This window comes from Hyposmocoma kahamanoa, unplaced genomic scaffold (assembly GCF_003589595.1).
Source record: "Hyposmocoma kahamanoa isolate Upper Pololo Valley unplaced genomic scaffold, ASM358959v1 102, whole genome shotgun sequence".
Classification (NCBI taxonomy): Eukaryota; Metazoa; Arthropoda; class Insecta; order Lepidoptera; family Cosmopterigidae; genus Hyposmocoma; species Hyposmocoma kahamanoa.
The window spans coordinates 11,271,893-11,291,442 of NW_020653337.1; the positions used below are offsets into that span (position 1 = coordinate 11,271,893).

The following is a 19,550-nucleotide window of genomic DNA, read 5'->3' on the forward strand; positions in this document are numbered from 1 at the left end:
CGTGGCGCAGCCCGCCCGGCGCGGCGGGCGGCGCGCGCGGCGTCAGCACGTCGCGCACGCCCGACCACGCGCCGCGCCCTGCCGCGTTGGTCGCGCACACTCGGAAGAAGTACGGCGTAAACGGGGTCAGTTTGTCCACCACGCAGCTCGTTTCCGTGCCCCGATACACTTCCGCGAAAGCGTCGTCGACGTTAGTCGCGCTCATCTCGAGCCTGTAATCGAGGATCGGCGCACCGTTGTCGTGCGGAGCGCTCCACTCGAGGCGAGCGGACCGCGGGCTTTCGACTACAGCTGCGGGAGCGTCGGGAGCCTCGGGCGGTGCCGCGGCGGTAGTGAAGGCGTACGGCTGCGACGGCGGTCCGGAGCTCACGCGGTTCACGGCGATCACCCACAGGCGATAGCTGCAGCCCGGCGACAGGTCGCGGACGACGCATTCGCGGTCGGGGCCGGCGTAGGCCAACCGAACGGTGCCGTCGGCTTCGGCCAGCTCGACGCGGTACTCGGTGAGCGGCACGCCGCCTGTACAGTCGGGCGCGCGCCATCGCACGCCCACGAGAGTAGCTCGCGGCTCGGCTGCGGGTTCGGGCACTCCACAGGGGCCGGGGCTGGTGGCTTCCGTGGTGACGGTCTCGGCCGCAGACCACTCGCTGTCGCCGGCCTCATTGGTGCAACGCACCCGCGCGCGGTACGGCGTACCGGGTTGCAGCCGATCACAGTGCGCCTCTCTCTCGATTCCTTGATAGGCGCACAAGAATCCTTCGCCTCCGTCGAGTTCTAGAGTGTAAGATTCGATAACGGCTCCACCGTCGTCAGCAGGCGGTTCCCATCGCAAACGGAAAGCGCGAGAGTGAATCTTCCCGCGCGGCGTCGGTCTCCCTGGAGCTCCAGGGCGCTCAGGGAGAGTGCGGTACGTGACTTCAGTGGACCACGGCCCCTGGCTATCGTTGGTTTCGCAACGCAGCCGGAATCGGTAATCGGTCGCTCGATGCAAACCTGTCTGAACATAGGTGTGCTCAGGCCCAGAGTAGACCGGTAGGAAGCCGTGGCCGCGTGCTGCGTCGTCCATCTGCAGCGTGAACTCCTCATCACCGCGGCGCTCCCAGGCGAGCGCCAGCGCATCCGCGGTAGCGCGCTGAAGCGTAGGCGGCGCGGGTGCGGGCGGCGGGGAGCCTGCCGTCCACACGACGGTCTCGTCGCTCCATTCGCCGCAGCCGCATTCGTTCACCGCGGCGACCCGGAACCGATATCGCGTCTGCGGGCGGAGATTATTGACGGTGTGTTGACGGGTGCGGGGACGTATGAGCTCCTGAAAGCCGTCGCCAGAGTCCATCTCCAGCAAGTAGTGTGTGATGGGCGCGCCGTTGTCGGAGGCGTTCTGCCAGCGCAGCAGCACCGTAGTGCGCGAGCGCACTGTCACGCGCGGCATCGGCAGCCGTTCGGGCGGCGCGGCGGGGGCGCAAAAGGTCGCTGCCACGCTGGGCTCGCTTGATAGTTCCCCGGCGCGAATACGCAGACACACTGAATACTCGCACCCGGGCCTCAAGTCGCGCACCCTGCAAAGAATTCGTATTAACAGAATATATCTCACAATGAAATGGTTTAATCGTAGAAAAGTATTTACCGGCATGACAGCGAGTGCCCGCTGTAGATGGCTTTGTATCCGCCACGTCCTCGGTCGCCTAGCAGTAAATCGTACGTAAGTTCGACGTTGGGAAGAGTAATGCCCTCTGGTATTGGAGCGTTCCATTGTACTAGAGCACTCGTCGGTGTGATGTCGCTAACCTGGAATAAAAAAAACAACATTACATCTCTCTCCGTTACGCAAGCGTATAGGTACTTATTACTGTCATATATTTTTCCTACGTAAAAAAATAAGCACCTGCGGTGTGCGGGTGTTGGCGAGCTGGTCAAGCACGGCTTGCGTGTTGTCGTCGTCGCCCTGAACGGAGGCACCGGCCGAGGAGCCTTCGCCCTCGGACCAGGCGCCTGACGACGCCCCGCCACTGCCGCCGCCGCGTCCGTTCAGCTCTTTGCGAGGCGACAACGACGGCGTACTAGCGCCTGAATTCGCTTCTGTAAAATATAAAAATGTATTCAATTTCACACATTCAGTCGGTACTTAATCAAAATGTAACCTATATTTTGTGCATTGTTAAACAAGATCATAATACTATGTAACTCAACTGTAATTGTATTTTATTGTTTATTTTCAACGATTCCTAGTGAAATTAACCTCAATAAAATAAATTTTGATCGAAAAGCGGCATTTGCGTCAGTTGTGAAGGTATTGGCTGCGGTGAGAAGGCTATTCAAAAAATCTCTCGCTAGATATCACTAGCGGCGACGAATGCCGAAAGTCAGTACAAAGATCTATGACAAAAATACATAAGAGAATTTCGGTAACTAGACACGTGGCTCAGCTGGTTAGAGCAATGCTACTGTGCCGCATGGTCGTGGGTTCAAAGCCCACCTGTTTGACGAAAATTTTTCTGTGTGTTCGATCTCGATGTATTCATAATCATAACAAAATTAACCTTGTTACTGTGTACTGTTGGTTGCCTAAGAAAGGTTCTTTTATTTGTGGTATTATATCTTATGGATGGATAAGCTGAAGAAAATATAGAATAATATGAACTGATGTTCGGACCCGACTGCTTTTGCTTCCCTTGGTGATTCAAGAAATATAGTCGGTCTGGTCCGAACACTAGTGGTCCCCATAGTTCTATATGCTGTAGACACATCGACGCTCCATGAATTTAAGAAGATAAACGTTCAGGAAATGAGATACTAGAGAAGGATTCTGGGATATCGCGGACATTTACTCCAATAACTCGATATCAAACAGTGTCTTTCTACTGTTGTACAAACTCACATCCTGGCATTCTTCAATCACGTCTCAAGACGGAATTTTAACTTCATAGAGCGTCTTGTCGTGCGAGACAGAGTAAAGGGCATAAGACTGGTCACCCATGCGATGGACCAATCAAATAAAGTAAAATTATTGTCAAGGTGCGCCAGACGTACACATCGTAAGTGGCTCAAGGCGAAGCAGGCAGCGTGTTGGCTTTCTTTTGTCTTTATTATTGTTAAGGTGAATTAATTATCTGTTAATAATTATTTGATGATGTTAGCACTTGTACTAACACCTTTGCTACACGTTTTTGATCTATTGTGATTACCACCAATTACATCTCAGAGACAAGGCCAAGGACGTAAATAACTATATCATTTTCCTAATTTGGATCTCCCAAGAACAGAAGATACTAGATGGTAGTGCATCTAGTATCTTCTCCAATGCCTTCAGCAAGAATAAAGTTAGGCAAATAGGTCTAAGGGAGCGTTCAAATTAGCCGCTGTTAGCAAATTAGTCCAATTAGCTGCAGCAGCGCTGCAGCCACGCGGCGGCCCACAGTGGGCCCAAGAATTATCAATTTAGGCCCACTGTGCGTCCGCGCGACTATCAATTTTCATACAATTCCTTGAAGCGCTGCAGCCGCGCAGCGGCCGCGCTTCTAGAAATTGTAGTGCAGTCACACTCGGTTGCAGTCACGGTTAGTCAGGTGTACATATAAATTTTTCAAATTAACCACAATGGATGGAAATCAAATTGAAGAATTTATAGAGAATGTAAAACAACACACTGCAATATGGGATAACAGTTCCACCAGTAACTTCAACAGTCTCACTTCATACATAGAGCCTATAATCAAAGTCTGACACAATAGTAGACAGTGCTTAATCCGCATCAGGATTGTTGCGAATATCAGCATCCGCATCCGCAGATAATCTGCATAAATGTAGAAATATGACATGATAAAAGATAAAAGGCACGCTGCAATAATTCCAAACCATCCAGAAACAGCAGCTAAAACATGAGTTTGATAAATTTCCAGAATGATTAACTTAGGCAGATTGATTGTTTCATTTGATTTTGATTTTTTATAACCACATTCCACTTTATTCTAAAGTGTGTAACATAAATAACACAACCCTTCAGTGTTTTAATAACACGCATCATGGAACTGTTACTTACTAGTGAAATGAATTATCATCGAACTGAAATGAAACTATTGACCATAGTCATAATCCCTGGAAATTGTCCATGCTATCTATTACGGTATCTGTCAGTGGCAAGGAATAACAAGATGTTTAGATCTGTTAAAATAATTTTTATTAAGGTTTGGAATCACAGCATCTTTAATAGTAGAATTTTAATGTCAAGCTTCACTAACCAATTCCATTATTCCTATTGGTTTGTTTCCGCTCCAGCTTTTGCTTCAGCTTGGAATACTGCCGCTGTGTGCGCTCATCTTTCTGGTAGACAGGTGGAGGCGGAGAATGTTGCATATGATGTGGTGGCACGTGGTGGAAGTGACTTGGGTAACCAGGGCCATAGTAGTGCTGTGGTCCCCCTGCGCCATTTGCTGGGCCCTTGAAGCAATAGAAATCCTATTTAATGAGGAAACTACATTGTGTAAAATTTAAGCACTGTATTAAAATGTTGGGTTCTCAGGTTTTCATGATTGCTATACATGGGAAATGAAACTATTTTTATAGTGTGGTGCAGGAGTTTTTAGTTTTACTGCCAGTGGTCTCTCACATTGTATACAGATGAAACAAAGCAATTCTGCAATACAAAGAGTCAACGAACATATCTGTGAACATGTCTTTGGTAAACTAACACATTCGATTCAGTAATACAAACCATAGGTCCTTACAAAAGAAATCTATTTTCTACCCAGGATGCTACGAAAGCCAATTGAAAATGAATGAATTAAAATACGTCCTAATTTTAACCAGGGATTTGATTTCTCTACACTACCAACTTGGAATCCAGTAGGTATTTACTCTGATGAAAAATCTACAGCAGAGTATACTGCAGTGCTACTCATTAATATGCTTTAATTTCCTATCATTTCAAAAAATATATTTGATTTAGTAGTAGAACTAAAATGCATATCCTTAAAATATGTTATAAATCAGACATCATCCACAGCCTGATTTCACCCAAATTGACATTTCAAATCAGACATAAATGTTAGATAAATTGGACTGTTTTTGGTAAACTAAAATAAGGTAGAATCAATTTTTCTTTTACTTGCACTGTGCACTATAGTTCAGAATAGGGCAGTTTACATTAATATTAGGCAAATGTTTGATGACCAATACCATCTCAGTCAGTGGAGATTTGTTTGAAAATATAAATATATGTATTATAGCTCCAGAAAAGCTGTTTTTTATTTCTACTGTACTGAAAAGTGATACAGTTGACATACATTTACTGTCTTACTAAAACAATATCACAAATAAGTGATATTAATAAGGATCCCTTGATATCAGTGTTATCATTATCAATTATCATATACTTGGTAAAATTCTCGGTGGTTATTTAAATACCTACTATTGCAATATGGAAACCTAGATTTAAAAAAAAATAATAATAGCAAAAGTTGCGAATAACTACACCGTTGTGTGACATAATGCATACACCTGACCTCCCTGCAATTGTATGCAACAATTTGTAATGGATTAGGGCATCAACAAAGTCCACCATCACCGTATGCAAGTACCACTATTTAATGTTATCTCAACAATACTATACAAAAATTTCAAATTAACTACTGACCTTTTTAGATTCATTATGACCTGGCTTATCTCTTGTTGGGTCAGAATCACTCATTGTAACTTAGATTGATTTACGACATATGGAAAAGCAAAACTCGCGACTGAGCACGTCAGTGCCACGATATAATGTACTCTTTGGTGCCACGTACCTACCGCCAACTCGCGCGGCAGCAGTGATAACGCTCGCTCACCGTCACACGGGCAAATAACACGGCTACGATCCGATAAACACCGATTAACCATACACTCCACACACTCTACTACTCACTTAAAATGGTCGTATAATTCATTATGGTACATGTGTTCGAATTCAAAAGCGAAACGTCTCTGTATGCGTTTAAAATTTACAAGCGAAACAATCGATAAATCAACGGAAATTGTTTGCACAGCAGGTGAACACATAGGTACCTATTCATTTCCTCCGATTAAACTAACACTATGCCTGATTTACATTGATGCAGTAACTGGTGCCACCGCCATTGGCGTACCAGTGCTGGCACTGGATTGTGCCATTTACATTAGCCCAGTTAGTTGTGGTTTCATTAAAGACGGTGTCGTAGTAGACGGAATTTAATTATACGGCAACAAAATTTAAAGAATTAATTAAACATTATGTCAATAGGGGTTTGAGAAGGAGTGGTGAAACTCACCTCAGACAGAGCAGTAGAGGATTTAGGGGAGACCTTTGCTCAACAGTGGGGCACCACAGGTCAATATTATATTTAGAAATTCTATTACGTGGTTGCTAACATAATATATATGAAAGCATAGCGAGCGAATCTTTCGTGGGATCCATCCAATTGTAGAAACTACAAACGGAATTATTCGGCCGTTCGTCAACCGATATGCATGAAACTACAATAAAAAAATATTATTCTATAGCACAGAAATCTAAACAAATTTATTTAAATCTAAATAAATTTATTTCGATTTCAGTGTTCTATAAGTTGTGACGAAACCCATAATTTTGATCCGTAAAGATCTACATCAGATTCCACAAGGAAGTAACGCGTTTCAACTTGTATTTTTACATAAATATTCACTAAAACCGAAAATTAACCTAGTACTAAAACTAGCCTACATGAATTTGATTTTTGCCTCACTTGGGACAGTTCGTTTGATATGAAACTATCATTCTATGTGTTATTATTCTAAGTTGGACACCTAGTCCGCTGTAAATACGTTGCAGAGCTGACGTACACACCTGTTATAAATGTTCAGTAAAAATCTGTAACCTCAGTGAAAAATGTTTTAAGCCACAGAGTCGTATTTTAAGAAAAATGGATAACAAGAAACTTGGTGGATATTTTAATAAATTTAAATAGATTTAATTTGTATCTTTTAAGAATAGGTACTACAAATCACAAGAAAACAAAAAAAAAGTTATTACAAACACCTTCCAGTAGTATCATTGCGGTCTACCTTTGCAATGTTAATAAAGCACGTAGCTTTAATCACTAGTGAAGTATTTTAATTCGGTTGTGTGTAATAATATAACTAGAATACAATCAATAGTCACAAGCGTATATGAATGGAAGCTTTTTAAATAATTGAAGTTGTACATTGACGAAGTCGTAATTCTTTACATCCAGGATTTAAGGGTGGCGTACGAAATTGAAATTATGAGTAAGTAAATTCATATCAGTTTTTTTCGAAAACAATCACTACACAAAAATTATTTTCAATTCCAAAGCGGTTAGAGCAGTGATAATTATACAGAAATATCATTATTTCACAAGTATGACAAATGTTAAAAAAACTAATATTGATATCAGTAGTCAAATTAACGCGCTTTTCACTGAAAGTACAGAAATAATTATCAAACACCCCTGCTATATCTAAAGTTGAACCAATATTAAAGTTTCATCATCGTTCCATTTTTCCAACATCCTTTTCAAAAATTATCAAACAAACACATGTGGGCGACTGTGTGTATGTAGCTTCAACGACTGGATCGAAATGTTTATACTCTCTAGAGGCGCTGGCACGGGACAGAAAAACGTGGGAGATCACTGGCACGGCAACTAGGCAGTATCGCTTCATTACCTCTACCCTCGCAAACCAATGTTGGACTGGCATGAAAAAATGTTTACACAATACCAATGGTTTACCTGCGCTAGCGTGCCAATAACACTGGAGTCATTTAATGTATCAGTGTAAATCAACCATCGTCCACCTAGGTTTCTCAATAGTATTGCGGTGATTGACATAAAACTTTAATTATCGCTATTAAACGGTAGTAACTGGCAATGAGAAGTAAATAATTAGAAAACGCTAATTGATCGCTATACTATGTCAAAATTACAGCAAGTAGGTAACACCCCAACAATGCAGCACAAACAGTATTGCCAATTTAGTGACTTTGTCGCTAGATTAAGCGACATTTTGACTACAAAAGCGATAATTTGTTTCCATTTAGCGATAAGAAAAAGCGACTTTTTTGGTGCCTTTTCAATAAATTTTCGTCTATTAACATTTAATATAATTTCATCTTATCTCATATAGTTTCTACTCAATGGTAGGATTGTATTGGTGTAGGTTTTTTTAATTTTTATATTTTATTCTCTTTAGAAAGATATTTATAATATAAAAGATTACTATGGTGATACAATACACTGATTTGAAACACGTTGTCCCCACTCTCTGGGTCGTGGCTAAAGTTACCAATTGCCAAAGAGTGAGGGCCTGGGAAAAAGAGAATAGGTGTGACCCGAAAGTAAAAGAAGTGGGCATTAGTCTTTAGGTTGTAAACTATGTCCGGATACTGCAACTGATATCTCCTGTGCTAGTCCGGATAGAATATTTAGAATTTAGGACTGATTAATTTTCAATTTTACTTTATGACATATTATGTAAATTAATTTTATTTTAAATAATTTGCATACCTGAATGCAGGTTGAATACTGTTACTATTACGTTTTTATAAGATCTTGAAAAACTTTGACTTTGACTCAATCCATGCCGACGTGGCTAGCACATCCAGGAGCAGTCTTAGGGTCGTATTCTAGAACTCTAATCAATGCTCAAGTCAGGATTGCACTGGAAACACAAGCACTGGAAATACGACCCTAATGGCAGGGACTTGAGTATGATTTCGAGTGCTTTAAACCATACTCAAATCCTGACTTGAGCATTGAGTAGAGTTCTGGAATACGACCCTTAATGACGAAAAATGTTCGTAACTCAAAATATGATCCTCTGGTAGAAAAGGTGGAACTTCTCCAGGCCAATCCTTTGTATTCTTTCGTGAAGCATGCAGACGGTAGAGAATCTACCGTCTATAATAGGCATTTGGCTCCCTTACCGGAGGGAATATTATGACGACGAGGAAGAAAATGATGAGTTTCATTCTTTTAGTTCTCAATCGTCGCTGTAATACTTCAGCGCGTTTTTTAAAGTGGTGTGGGCGGTTATCTACAAGCGAGCAGATATCTCTAATGTACATGCAGGCAAGAGACAGGACATTTAGCTTTTTAAAAAGTGGCTTGCAGGTGTTTTTTAGGTTAGGTTAGGTTAGGTCTTTTTTAGCTCCACAAATAGCGCGAACACACTTTTTTTGGACCACAAATGCTCTATTTACGTCTACTGAGTTTCCCCATAGTATAAGTCCGTAGCTTAATACAGCGGAGACGTACCCATGGTAGGCCATCATTGCAGCGTCGCGAGATACAGTTTGCCTCAGTCTACGTAGACCAAATACTTTGACCATTCATTGATCGACGTGGGTGCTGAAATAGACATATTAGATAGTGCAGTTCGTTGCCGTGCACAACAACGAACGAATGGAATGTAAAGCCTCCTGTAAGACTTCTCAATATGTTGCTTCCAAATATGTCGATTTTATAAACAACTGTATCGTCCTCCATAATGTCCCATTCAGTCGCTCTACTTGTCCATTGCCTTGTGGGTTATATGGAATAGTTCGGCTTGATGCTATACCCAGAGATAACAAAAATTTTTGAAGACGTTCTGACATGAATGCTGATCCTCTGTCAGAGTGAACATAAAGTGGAGTTCCAAACATGAAGAAAATATCCTTTAAGCATTTGATTACAGTCTTTACAGAAACGTCTGCCAAGGATAAGCGAATGGGAATCGAGGATATTCGTCAATTATTGTCGGAATATATTTATTTTTGTGTTACAGGGAATTAGCCCCTTAAAATCGATGCTTAGTCGTTCAAACGGTGCAGATGCTTTGATAAGGTTTCCTTGACCTTTAAAGAATCTCGGTTTAATTTCTGCGCATATTTTACAAGATGAAATTACAGATCTTATATCATTACAGAATAAGGTAAATTCTTGCTTCTAACCCAGTCTGTCAGTCGTGTTACCCCCGGGTGTCCGAGAGCATTATGCAAATCATATAAGGTATTAGTATTTATTCGGGAAAGAGCATGGCTGCTACATTATCTTTTCCCGGTCTGTATACAACATCGCATTTACAACAATATAACTCAAGTTTCCGCCTCTAATTTTTTTCATTTTTTATTTTGTTTGAATGGTGAGAAAACACGAAGCTACAGACTGCTGCTGCTAAGTAATTAATATAAAATGTTTCCCTAATAGAAAATAGCACCACTTTCGAAGGGCTTCTACCACGGCACAAGCTTCCTTCTCAATTGAAGAATGACGCTTTTCAGTTTGAGAGAGAAAACGAGAAAAATAAGCAAAAGGACGATTATTTTGTGATAAAATAGCCCCAATTGCATGTTCTGAAGCGTCAGTTTCGACAGTAAAAGTTGCGTTATAATCTATGACTTTGTATTTTTCTAATGTTTTGCCCTATAGTACAAGATGCTCTTCGACTAGGGTTATTAAATAATCAACCTCAATGTCGTCTGTCATCTTTGAATATTGAATAACAAATGAATGCGGCACTGGGGAGCGCACCGTGAGTTTCAACGATACGACGTCGTACCGTGTGTCGTGACACGTTGCGATATCGTGTCGTGGATTTTTACGTAGCTCGTCGTAGATTTCCACGATATGACGTCGCATCGTGAAATGATGCCGCTGAAATGAGACCTTGACAACTGTCTGACAACCCTGTCCAAGGGCTGACTTGGATTCAGGACCAGAACTTTTAAGGTCCCTGCGCGGGTTTGGTCGCACAGGTTATATCACTACAACTTCCCGTATAATCAAGAGGTTGATAGAGAGGGGCACTATAACGAAAAGTTAAGTTAAGTTGTAAAAGATTTGGCCTAGTCTTTTAGCTGTATCATGACCATAAAGTTCTTTCCGATGAAATGAACTTTATGATGAGCACCATAAGAGTAGTATTTTCATATGAAGTGGAAATATAGTTTTAACAACAACTAGCGACGTTTAAGCCTTCTGTCTAGCGACATTTGCTTTAGTCTAGTTGGCAACATTGAGCACAGAGTCGTAAGGAGGCAAGTATGATGCGAGAAAATGACGATAATGTAATTCAGCGAAATCGGAAATTTCACGGAATCAAACACGGATAAGTGATGAAATTATTATTATTTTCCTTAATAGCGGATGTTAAACTTAGGCTAGTGCCAGTTTTGTAACAGTAATACAAAAATTATGGCTATCGTATCAAATCTACTACATCAAACAACGACACAAGTCACGCATGACAAATGTCAACCAAAATTCTGATACAAAAACCTTAGACTATGGAAACCATATGGAAACCAAAGGTTATGTTATATTGATATATATAAATCAGACGTTATATGTATATGATGCGTTTAGACATTGAAAACATAAACATTTTATTGTCTTTGTTTGACTACTGCGTGCCATCGTAAGCCAAAAGAGATAGTGCTACATTGATTTATGTCAAACACGGGAATCGAAAATACGTATCGTCATCTTAAATGCCAACTGTCCTCATTTTGGCATTTTTAGAGAACCCTTTAATAACCGTTACCGGTTGTCAAAGGGAAGTACATCAAATGTCAAAACCAATGTTTGGCCAAATGTTTTAGTCAATTATTCCTCCCTCCCTTATTATTAATTATCCCTCTGGGCACTTCGGATCACTGCTTGATATCCACTAAAGTGGCAACGTTACTGCCACCACCACCTACTGTGGCTAAACGCCGCATTTTGCATTATGCGTCGGCAGATTGGGACGGTATGCGGGACTATTTTGCATCCGTTCCTTGGCGGCAGCGCTGTTTTAGTGAGGTGGATCCAACAGCTAGCGCGACTGCCGTTACTGATGAGATCTTAATCGGGATGGAATACTACATCCCGCATTCGGATCTCGTCAGTGGAGGGAGGCGCAACCGCTGGTTCAACCGCGATGCTGTGGCTGTTGAGAACAAACAGACTGCATACCGCGCTTGGATCAGGGGTCTAGCTTCAGACGATCCCAATACGAACTCACTTAAAACAGCCTACAATAATGCCACCAGGTCTTGCAAAAGAGCGTACATCAGAGCGGATGCTCAGCGCTATCCACGAGTTGGCCAAGAACTCCTGACGCATCCCACTGGTAGTCGTAGCTACTGGCGTCTGGCCAGAGCCGTTGCGTCGAACTTCTGCCAGCCCTCGCTGCCCCCGCTGAGATATTCTGACGGCAATATAGCCCACAAACCGCAAGATAAAGCCGACCTCTTGAGAAATCTGTTTGCAGCTAACTCCTGTCTCGACTGTAACGCACAGCCACCAAATCTACCTCACTGTGGCTTCACGACGTCTGATATTCGTATCAGACAATGCGATGTGCGTACGCAGCTGCAGTCTCTCGACGTCCGGAAAGCTAGTGGTCCTGATGGTATCCCAGCGATTGTACTAAGGAAATGCGCAGCTGAGTTGACCCCGTGCTAACGCGACTGTATCGTCTGTCAATCTCTTCAGGTCGTGTGCCGGACTCTTGGAGAGAGGCTAATGTGCAACCAGTTCCCAAAAAAGGCGACCGATCAGACCCTCATAATTACCGTCCCATAGCCATTACTTCCATAAGATGCAAGGTTTTAGAGCGGATCCTTAACAAACAACTGACCCAATACCTAGAAGATCACTCCATAATTAATGATCGGCAGTATGGGTTTCGTCCGAAACGATCAACGGGTGACCTTCTAGCGTACTTATCGCATATTTGGGGTGAGGCTATAGACAAACGTGGAGAGTCGTTGGCTGTTAGCCTCGATATAGCCAAAGCGTTCGATCGGGTCTGGCACAAAGCTCTTCTCTCCAAGCTCCCGGCGTACATTTTGCCAGCCCAGTTATGCAGCTGGATTGCCGATTTCCTTCGTAAGCGGAGAATTCGCGTCGTTTCTGACGGCAGCATTTCGAGGTTCGTGAATGTGAACCGGCGTACCGCAGGGATCCGTTCTATCTCCCACGCTTTTCCTTCTGCATATCAATGATATGCTTCCACTTGGGAATATTCATTGTTATGCAGATGATAGCACTGTTCATGGGGGATATCACGGATTCCCCGCAGCTGGGCGCGCCGATACTGACAGAGAGCGACCTGATCTTGTCGTTGAGCTCAATAGGATATTGGACCTCATCTCTGCATGGGGATCTAGAAATCTTGTTGAGTTCAACGCCAAGAAAACACAGGTTTGCGCGTTAACAACAAAATTGTCGCCGTTCCTTCCCATGCCTTCTCTCATGAGCACAGCACATTTACCTCAGAGCAGTTTTACCTTGCTCGGTATAGAAATCTGCTGTGATTTGAATCCAAGGAGCTACATCGAATCTGTGATCAAAACAGCCTCACGGAAACTCGGAGTCCTGAATAAGGTGCGATGTTTTTTCACGCCGGACCAGTTATGCCTGCTGTACAAAACACAGGTCCGGTCTTGCGTTGAGTATTGTTCGCACTTGTGGGACGGCTCCGCCAAGTACCTACTCGATGCCTTGGATAAATTACAGCGTCGTGCTACTCGAATTAAAGGCGACGAAGAGGTCTCATCACGCCTTGAACCTCTGCAACTGCGTAGAGATGTTGCATCGCTTAGCGCCTTTTACCGCATGTACCATGGTGAGTGCTCTGAAGAGCTGTTCAACTTTATCCCCCCTTCCCCGTTCCTGCTCAGAAGCACGCGTGCTGGCCTTCGTAGTCACTGTTTCACTACCTGCCGCATTCCATCGCGTACTAAAAGGTTCGGTGGCTCCTTTCTCTGCCGCACGGTTGACAAATGGAACTCCCTTCATTCACATGTCTTCCCTCCCTCTTATGATATGGGGTCCTTCAAACGAGGCGTGAAGAGGCATAGTGTAGGCAGGCAGGGTGGAGGTGGCTAGTGCAGTGAGGGTTTCATCGCTGCACTAGGTTCCTCTGCGTTTGGACACCACTTTCCACTTAACATCAGGTGGAGTGGAGTCATTTGCCTGTCATGTATAAAAAAAAAAAAATTCGCATGAATGTTAATGAAATCAACAAAAATATTGACAGTGAGATTAATTAAGTATTGATTAAAATACGTCGCTGCGGCATTAAGGCATGCGGCAGTAGGAAAGGCGGAAATCAACCGAATGTTACATTACACCGGCGTGTGTTATTTTATTGTCTGTAAATCATACAATAGCCCAAATATCTCATGTAATTAGACTCATTTTAGTAGTTTATTCATAAGTCTTGCCGAATTTTGCTTTGGTTACTTTAGGTTGCCTGTTTGTTAGTATATTTTGAAGATTGTTGATAACGATTATTTTGAGGTAATGTTGTTCTTGTAAGCAGACATATCATCGATATTCTGTTATTAAAACAATTCACTACGAGGTTTTTATTTTTTCATTATTATTATTTTTATTTTTAAAGTTTACCTACAAATGAAAAAAGAAAGAAAGAATGGTTGGAAATTATAGGTTTGCCGAACATAAACATCGGATCAAATGTCATCTTCGTTTGTTCGCTCCATTTTGAAGAGTCAAATTTTAAAAGAACTTTGAATGTAACTAGATTACATGGTAATGCAATTCCATCGTCGCATTTACTGGTAAATAATTTTATATTTAATTTTGAGTAAACAAGAGACATTGCTAGGCATTCTCAGTTCCTTAAAACCACACACTCATTTCCGATTTTATTTATATTATATTTCGTAATATGTGAGCGTTGATAAATGCAAAATAATAAATTCAAAATCTCATATCTATCATCCCGGATATTCCCATATGACAATGAATATATTGATCTACTTTTATTAAACATTTTAATCATACTTTGATTACAGTAAACTATACAAATTACAAACATAACAAAAAAAACAGTTTTTAGTCAGCTCCTTTCCTTAATTTTTTTAACATCAAAAGAAATTTTATTAATAGGATACGTATAAGGAGTTTTACTTTGAACGTAGCCATAATAAACTGATTAAGAATCTACATATACAATAGGAAAACAGTGTAGGATGAGAAATACTGAGAGGACAGAAATATTTCAAGTGTCTCAAATCTCAAAATAGCACATAATATATCCACTAAATCTTAGATTTGAGGTATTATCAATGGCTATGGAGAAAACAGCGGCGAGCGGCGTTTGCTTACGTTGTTTTCTTTAAATAAACGTTTACTCTAATCTTCGTTTTCGATGAAAAGCAAAGACGCATCCTTTCAATAATTATTATAAATTAAGTAGAACGTGGAGCTCTACATTTTTCCTGTGTTTATTTCTTTTCGATTTTACAAGAAATCAAGTAGTATTCTTATTGAAATCAGGAAATTCCACGAATTTTTACAAGAAAATAATATCTCTCTGTCTTTGTGCCTTTTTCGTAGACCATTTATGGTGATGACGTCATGAGACAGCATTAAAACGGTGGCATTATTATTGCAATGGTGGATAGTTTTTACCACTAAATATATTTTGCTTGTAAAAAGTTTATCGACGAAGCTACCAAATAACTTAAATTTACTGATAGGTACTTACCTTTTAATTAATATTATGCACATTACGCCAAATTACCATTATTACAATATATTGGAGAGTTCGTTATACCCGGTTTACTCTCCTTTTAGGAGAGCTCGTTAGGAGAATGGTGCAAAACTCAAGGTCCATAAAACAAAGGCTGTCTCATTTGTGACGTCATGGAAAGGCCGATCTGTATTGAGCTTAGAGGATGGAAAAAAATAAAGTTGAGAAGTTGAGTAAGTTTTTATGAAAGTTATCTTTGGAAATAGGGTTTAGACAGTTTCAATTTACTTTCCTATAAAAAATTACTAAAAAATAAAACTTTCAAAAGTCATTTAACATTAAACATAAAATAGGCATACCCGGGAAGAGATTCTTATCATATGAAGAAAAGACGGGCAGAATGTGGCTATCGTGCAGGTGGCAAATAACGGTCCCACGTGGTACTTTAAAGACAACAATTGAAAAATTACTTTGATTGGATTTTTGCATAATTTTGCTGTAAATAAGTTTTAAATAAAGTTTTATTAACGCCTAATATTATGTTTTATCAAAACTCAATAGTCAAGAACAATTCAGGATAAGAAACGTTCCAATTTTGCAAACATAGTTTTTTAGTAAAATTTACTCCGTTTGCACATTAATAGCAATAATTTCATATTTACATTAGATACAATGAGAAATGATATCATTTTGAAATCCTCATTAAACCTACATTATTTTAAAGTAATAATAATAATAATAATAACGCTCACACTCAACATAGCCCCGCACTAGGGAAACCCTGTGTCGCGGGTGCCATGGACACACACATAGACAACTACAAATTACACCCAAACTCACGAGAGAAACAAATGTAGGCCATACAAATATTTCTCCCAGCCCGGGAATCGAACCTGGGACCTCTGCGTGGCAGTCCGGCATGGTAACCGTTCGGCCACGGAGGCAGTTAAAGTACTTGGCCACACAGGTTATCATACTTTTTTTTTATACAGAAGGCGCGTAAACTTCGTAAAAAATAAATTATTTCTCTGAAAAATGAAGTTAAACTTTTAAAAAAAAAAAGTACATTACTTAGTCATACCATTTACTGCTTATCTAAGGACACAGTTACCGTAGAATATTATGACACCAAAAAAACCAAATAAATTCATTCATTTGTAGTCATAGTGGACAAAAACCTAAAATAAGATAAAAATAATTAACTTTTAAGAAAAAAAAAACATTCCTTGGGTACTACATGGGATAGATTTTTTTTTGCATTTTTTTTTGGAACAGTCGCTGTGCTATAAGCCATTTCAGTAGGTATGATACATTCATTACCGGACACCCTGTATATGGTGTGACAAATATATTCGACCATATGGTCGAATATATGTATAATAATGTATAATGTATAATCGATATCGATTATACAAAGATCTTTTGTAATTTTTGTTTAAGAAATTAACTAACTATGATACTACTATATTATGATCGGACACGTGTATAGCCCCTACTGCCCCTCGGAACGAAAAAGTGCACAACTAACATTTTTATGAAAATTGAGTTATACACATATTCGGAATCAGAAAAAAGATCAATACAGGACCTGTTTTTTTTAATAATTGTTGAATATACTGCAAGCTCAAAGGGCACAACTAACATCAATAATTAGATAGTATATTATAAAATGTCATAGTTAACGTCTATTATGTTAAAAACACTAACAAAAAAGGATTTTACTCAGTAATGTACGGAACGGTGCCCTTATTATGTAGTTCAATTACAATATAATAACACAAAAAAGGTGCAACTGAATGCAATTGTGCCCTTTAGTTCTATTCATGAGTCATGTATTACAAATCACGTTGAAATTAGTTATGCTCTATGCAGTAATAATATTTTTATTTTACTTTTTTCTACTAAGTTAAAAGGGAAAATTAAAGTAATTTTTAAAAACTGCTGATTAAATGCCTTTCTTTCTTCCGAAGGCAGCCTAGATAATATTTATAAGTAATTCAACTATGATTGCATATACCTTTCGTTGTAATTTACCTACTTTTGCGCTAATGTGCGTAATTTGCAAAAGCAATAATTTGAATAAAGACCTAAACTGCCTGTAAATTACACATTGATAGAAAAGTGGTTGTGAATACCAACATTTATTGACACTAGACTATGGAGCAAGTCCTGTAATTATTGTCAATATAGCGGACAGCATCTTCTTATTAGCACAGAGTGAATGGATTGCAAAAATAATAATCTGAATCGGCCTTGATAGGCCAGTGAACTGTTGAGGCGACAATACCTAAGCGTCGCTATGTTACGCTTTGTAGTCTGTTCTTTCATTTTACAACGTTAAACAAAACACTTGAGTCATCGAAAAACTATGAAAACCTTCGAATAGACTGTAGAATAATATAAATTATATAAGATATATATTTAGGTGTGTGCATATTTACACTCGTTTTAGTAGACGTTACTTTATAGACCTCTTCAGTGTCAGCAAATGTGTTAAAATTCCTTCAGTTTCTTATTTAACTTATAATATTAATGTTCAATGATAATATTCATGAATTAAAATTCATTCGCAAGGTAACTGAACACAATAGCAAAAAAACTTAGGACCAAGGTATTGGAGTAAGAATTAGAGACTTCCTTTTAACGATAGGGAAAAATCAATAAAATTCTCGAAGACTTTATAGATATAGTACATGCATGAAAGTATTACGAATAAGGGTTACTATTAGGGATTACTTGATACCTGATTTTCTTTACGATTCTCGAAACGTTTCGTGCGGCCATTGAATACCTACATTTTAAACAAATGCTGGAATATCTTTACTTCATGACAGTCAGAATCTTTCAGGAAGCCCTATTAGCAGGCTCTACTTAAGGGCTCGACTCCGTTTAGGTTCCGGTATATTTTACAAATTATAAAAATAACCTTACATAATGATGTTGCGGTTGATGATGCGGTGGGGGTTGGTGATGAGGTGGTTGATGGTGCGGCGGCTGGTGGTGCGGCCCATGGTGCGGATGCGGGTGAGGCTGCGGGTGCGGTACCAAGTAGTGCCGCATGCCGTTGTCATCCAGCACCGGTGGCAGCAGTTGCGGCATCATCGTCGCTGACGTCACCACTGGCATGCCACCTGTAAAGGATTAAATAGTATGTTTTTGCTACAGATGATGTCAAAAGATGAGATTTTAAATGTTTGTGAAATGTTACAGACGATGTATAAAAATGTTGTGTGAAATTTACTCGTGATTCTGATAATACAATTCTTGTACCATACCATTTTATTCTTACTCAATAGATTTCACGTTAACTCAGACAAAACGATTTGTAATCTGAGGTTAACTATCACAAAAAAAAACATAACTAAGCAACCAAGTGACTAGTACATTAGTGTTAAGTGTAACTTGGTAAAAAGTGGAGTTAAAAGTATATAAGACACCGAAAAGCCTATTTTTAGATTTTAAAAACGTTCGTGTTTCGTGTGAAAAAGCATTTTAAATGTGTCTTAATATGTTGGTATCCGTACCCATAAGTCGTTAAAATAACACAGCGTAGTCTGTATTGAATCGATCTCTCATTGATATAAAAAGTAATAAAAAGTAAGCCATTATTTTGCCGTCACCTAAAGGTTCACGAGCAGATATTCCGAATGTACAGTCAAGAGCACATCAAGTTAGATACTTTGGACCGTTTCAACGTTAGTGGCACAAAAAATAATTTAAATCTTAACTGACAAGTTTTTAAGCTCTTGCCAAAGATGTAACAAACCAGAGGCAAAAAGAATTTTAAAAAATAACAAGAACCTTAAAATCAAATTTGTACAACTGGCCCGCGACATAGGTGGCTAATTGTGCTTTATTTTGAACAGCGACGCGGCGACGCCCGTTGCGAGCAGTAACCGCAGCTTAAGAATAAACTCTTTTTGGCCATTCGTAGAAATCGCCGGTCGTGGATTAGCTGGGGATCATCCACTTTGTAAGCGGCCCTTGCGGCGGAAACGTGCGCATAGCTGCGGACGGGATTGCGATGCACCGTGTCGACCGCAGCCTCTTGAGCAATGCCATGCGCCGAGCTCAAC

General features: G+C 40.4%; 1 protein-coding gene across 1 annotated transcript in view; it reads right to left on the reverse strand.

The window, feature by feature from the left end:
• Window positions 1–19,550, reverse strand: part of LOC113232394 (fibronectin type-III domain-containing protein 3a) — a 53,846-nt gene that overhangs the window by 4,512 nt on the left and 29,784 nt on the right. The window contains exons 3-7 of the mRNA XM_026467099.1: window positions 18,406–18,605; window positions 4,233–4,431; window positions 1,880–2,073; window positions 1,622–1,782; window positions 2–1,553 (exon numbers count right to left, since the gene is read on the reverse strand). Of these exons, the coding sequence (XP_026322884.1) occupies window positions 2–1,553; window positions 1,622–1,782; window positions 1,880–2,073; window positions 4,233–4,431; window positions 18,406–18,605 (2,306 nt within the window). The remainder of the gene's footprint in view (window position 1; window positions 1,554–1,621; window positions 1,783–1,879; window positions 2,074–4,232; window positions 4,432–18,405; window positions 18,606–19,550) is intronic.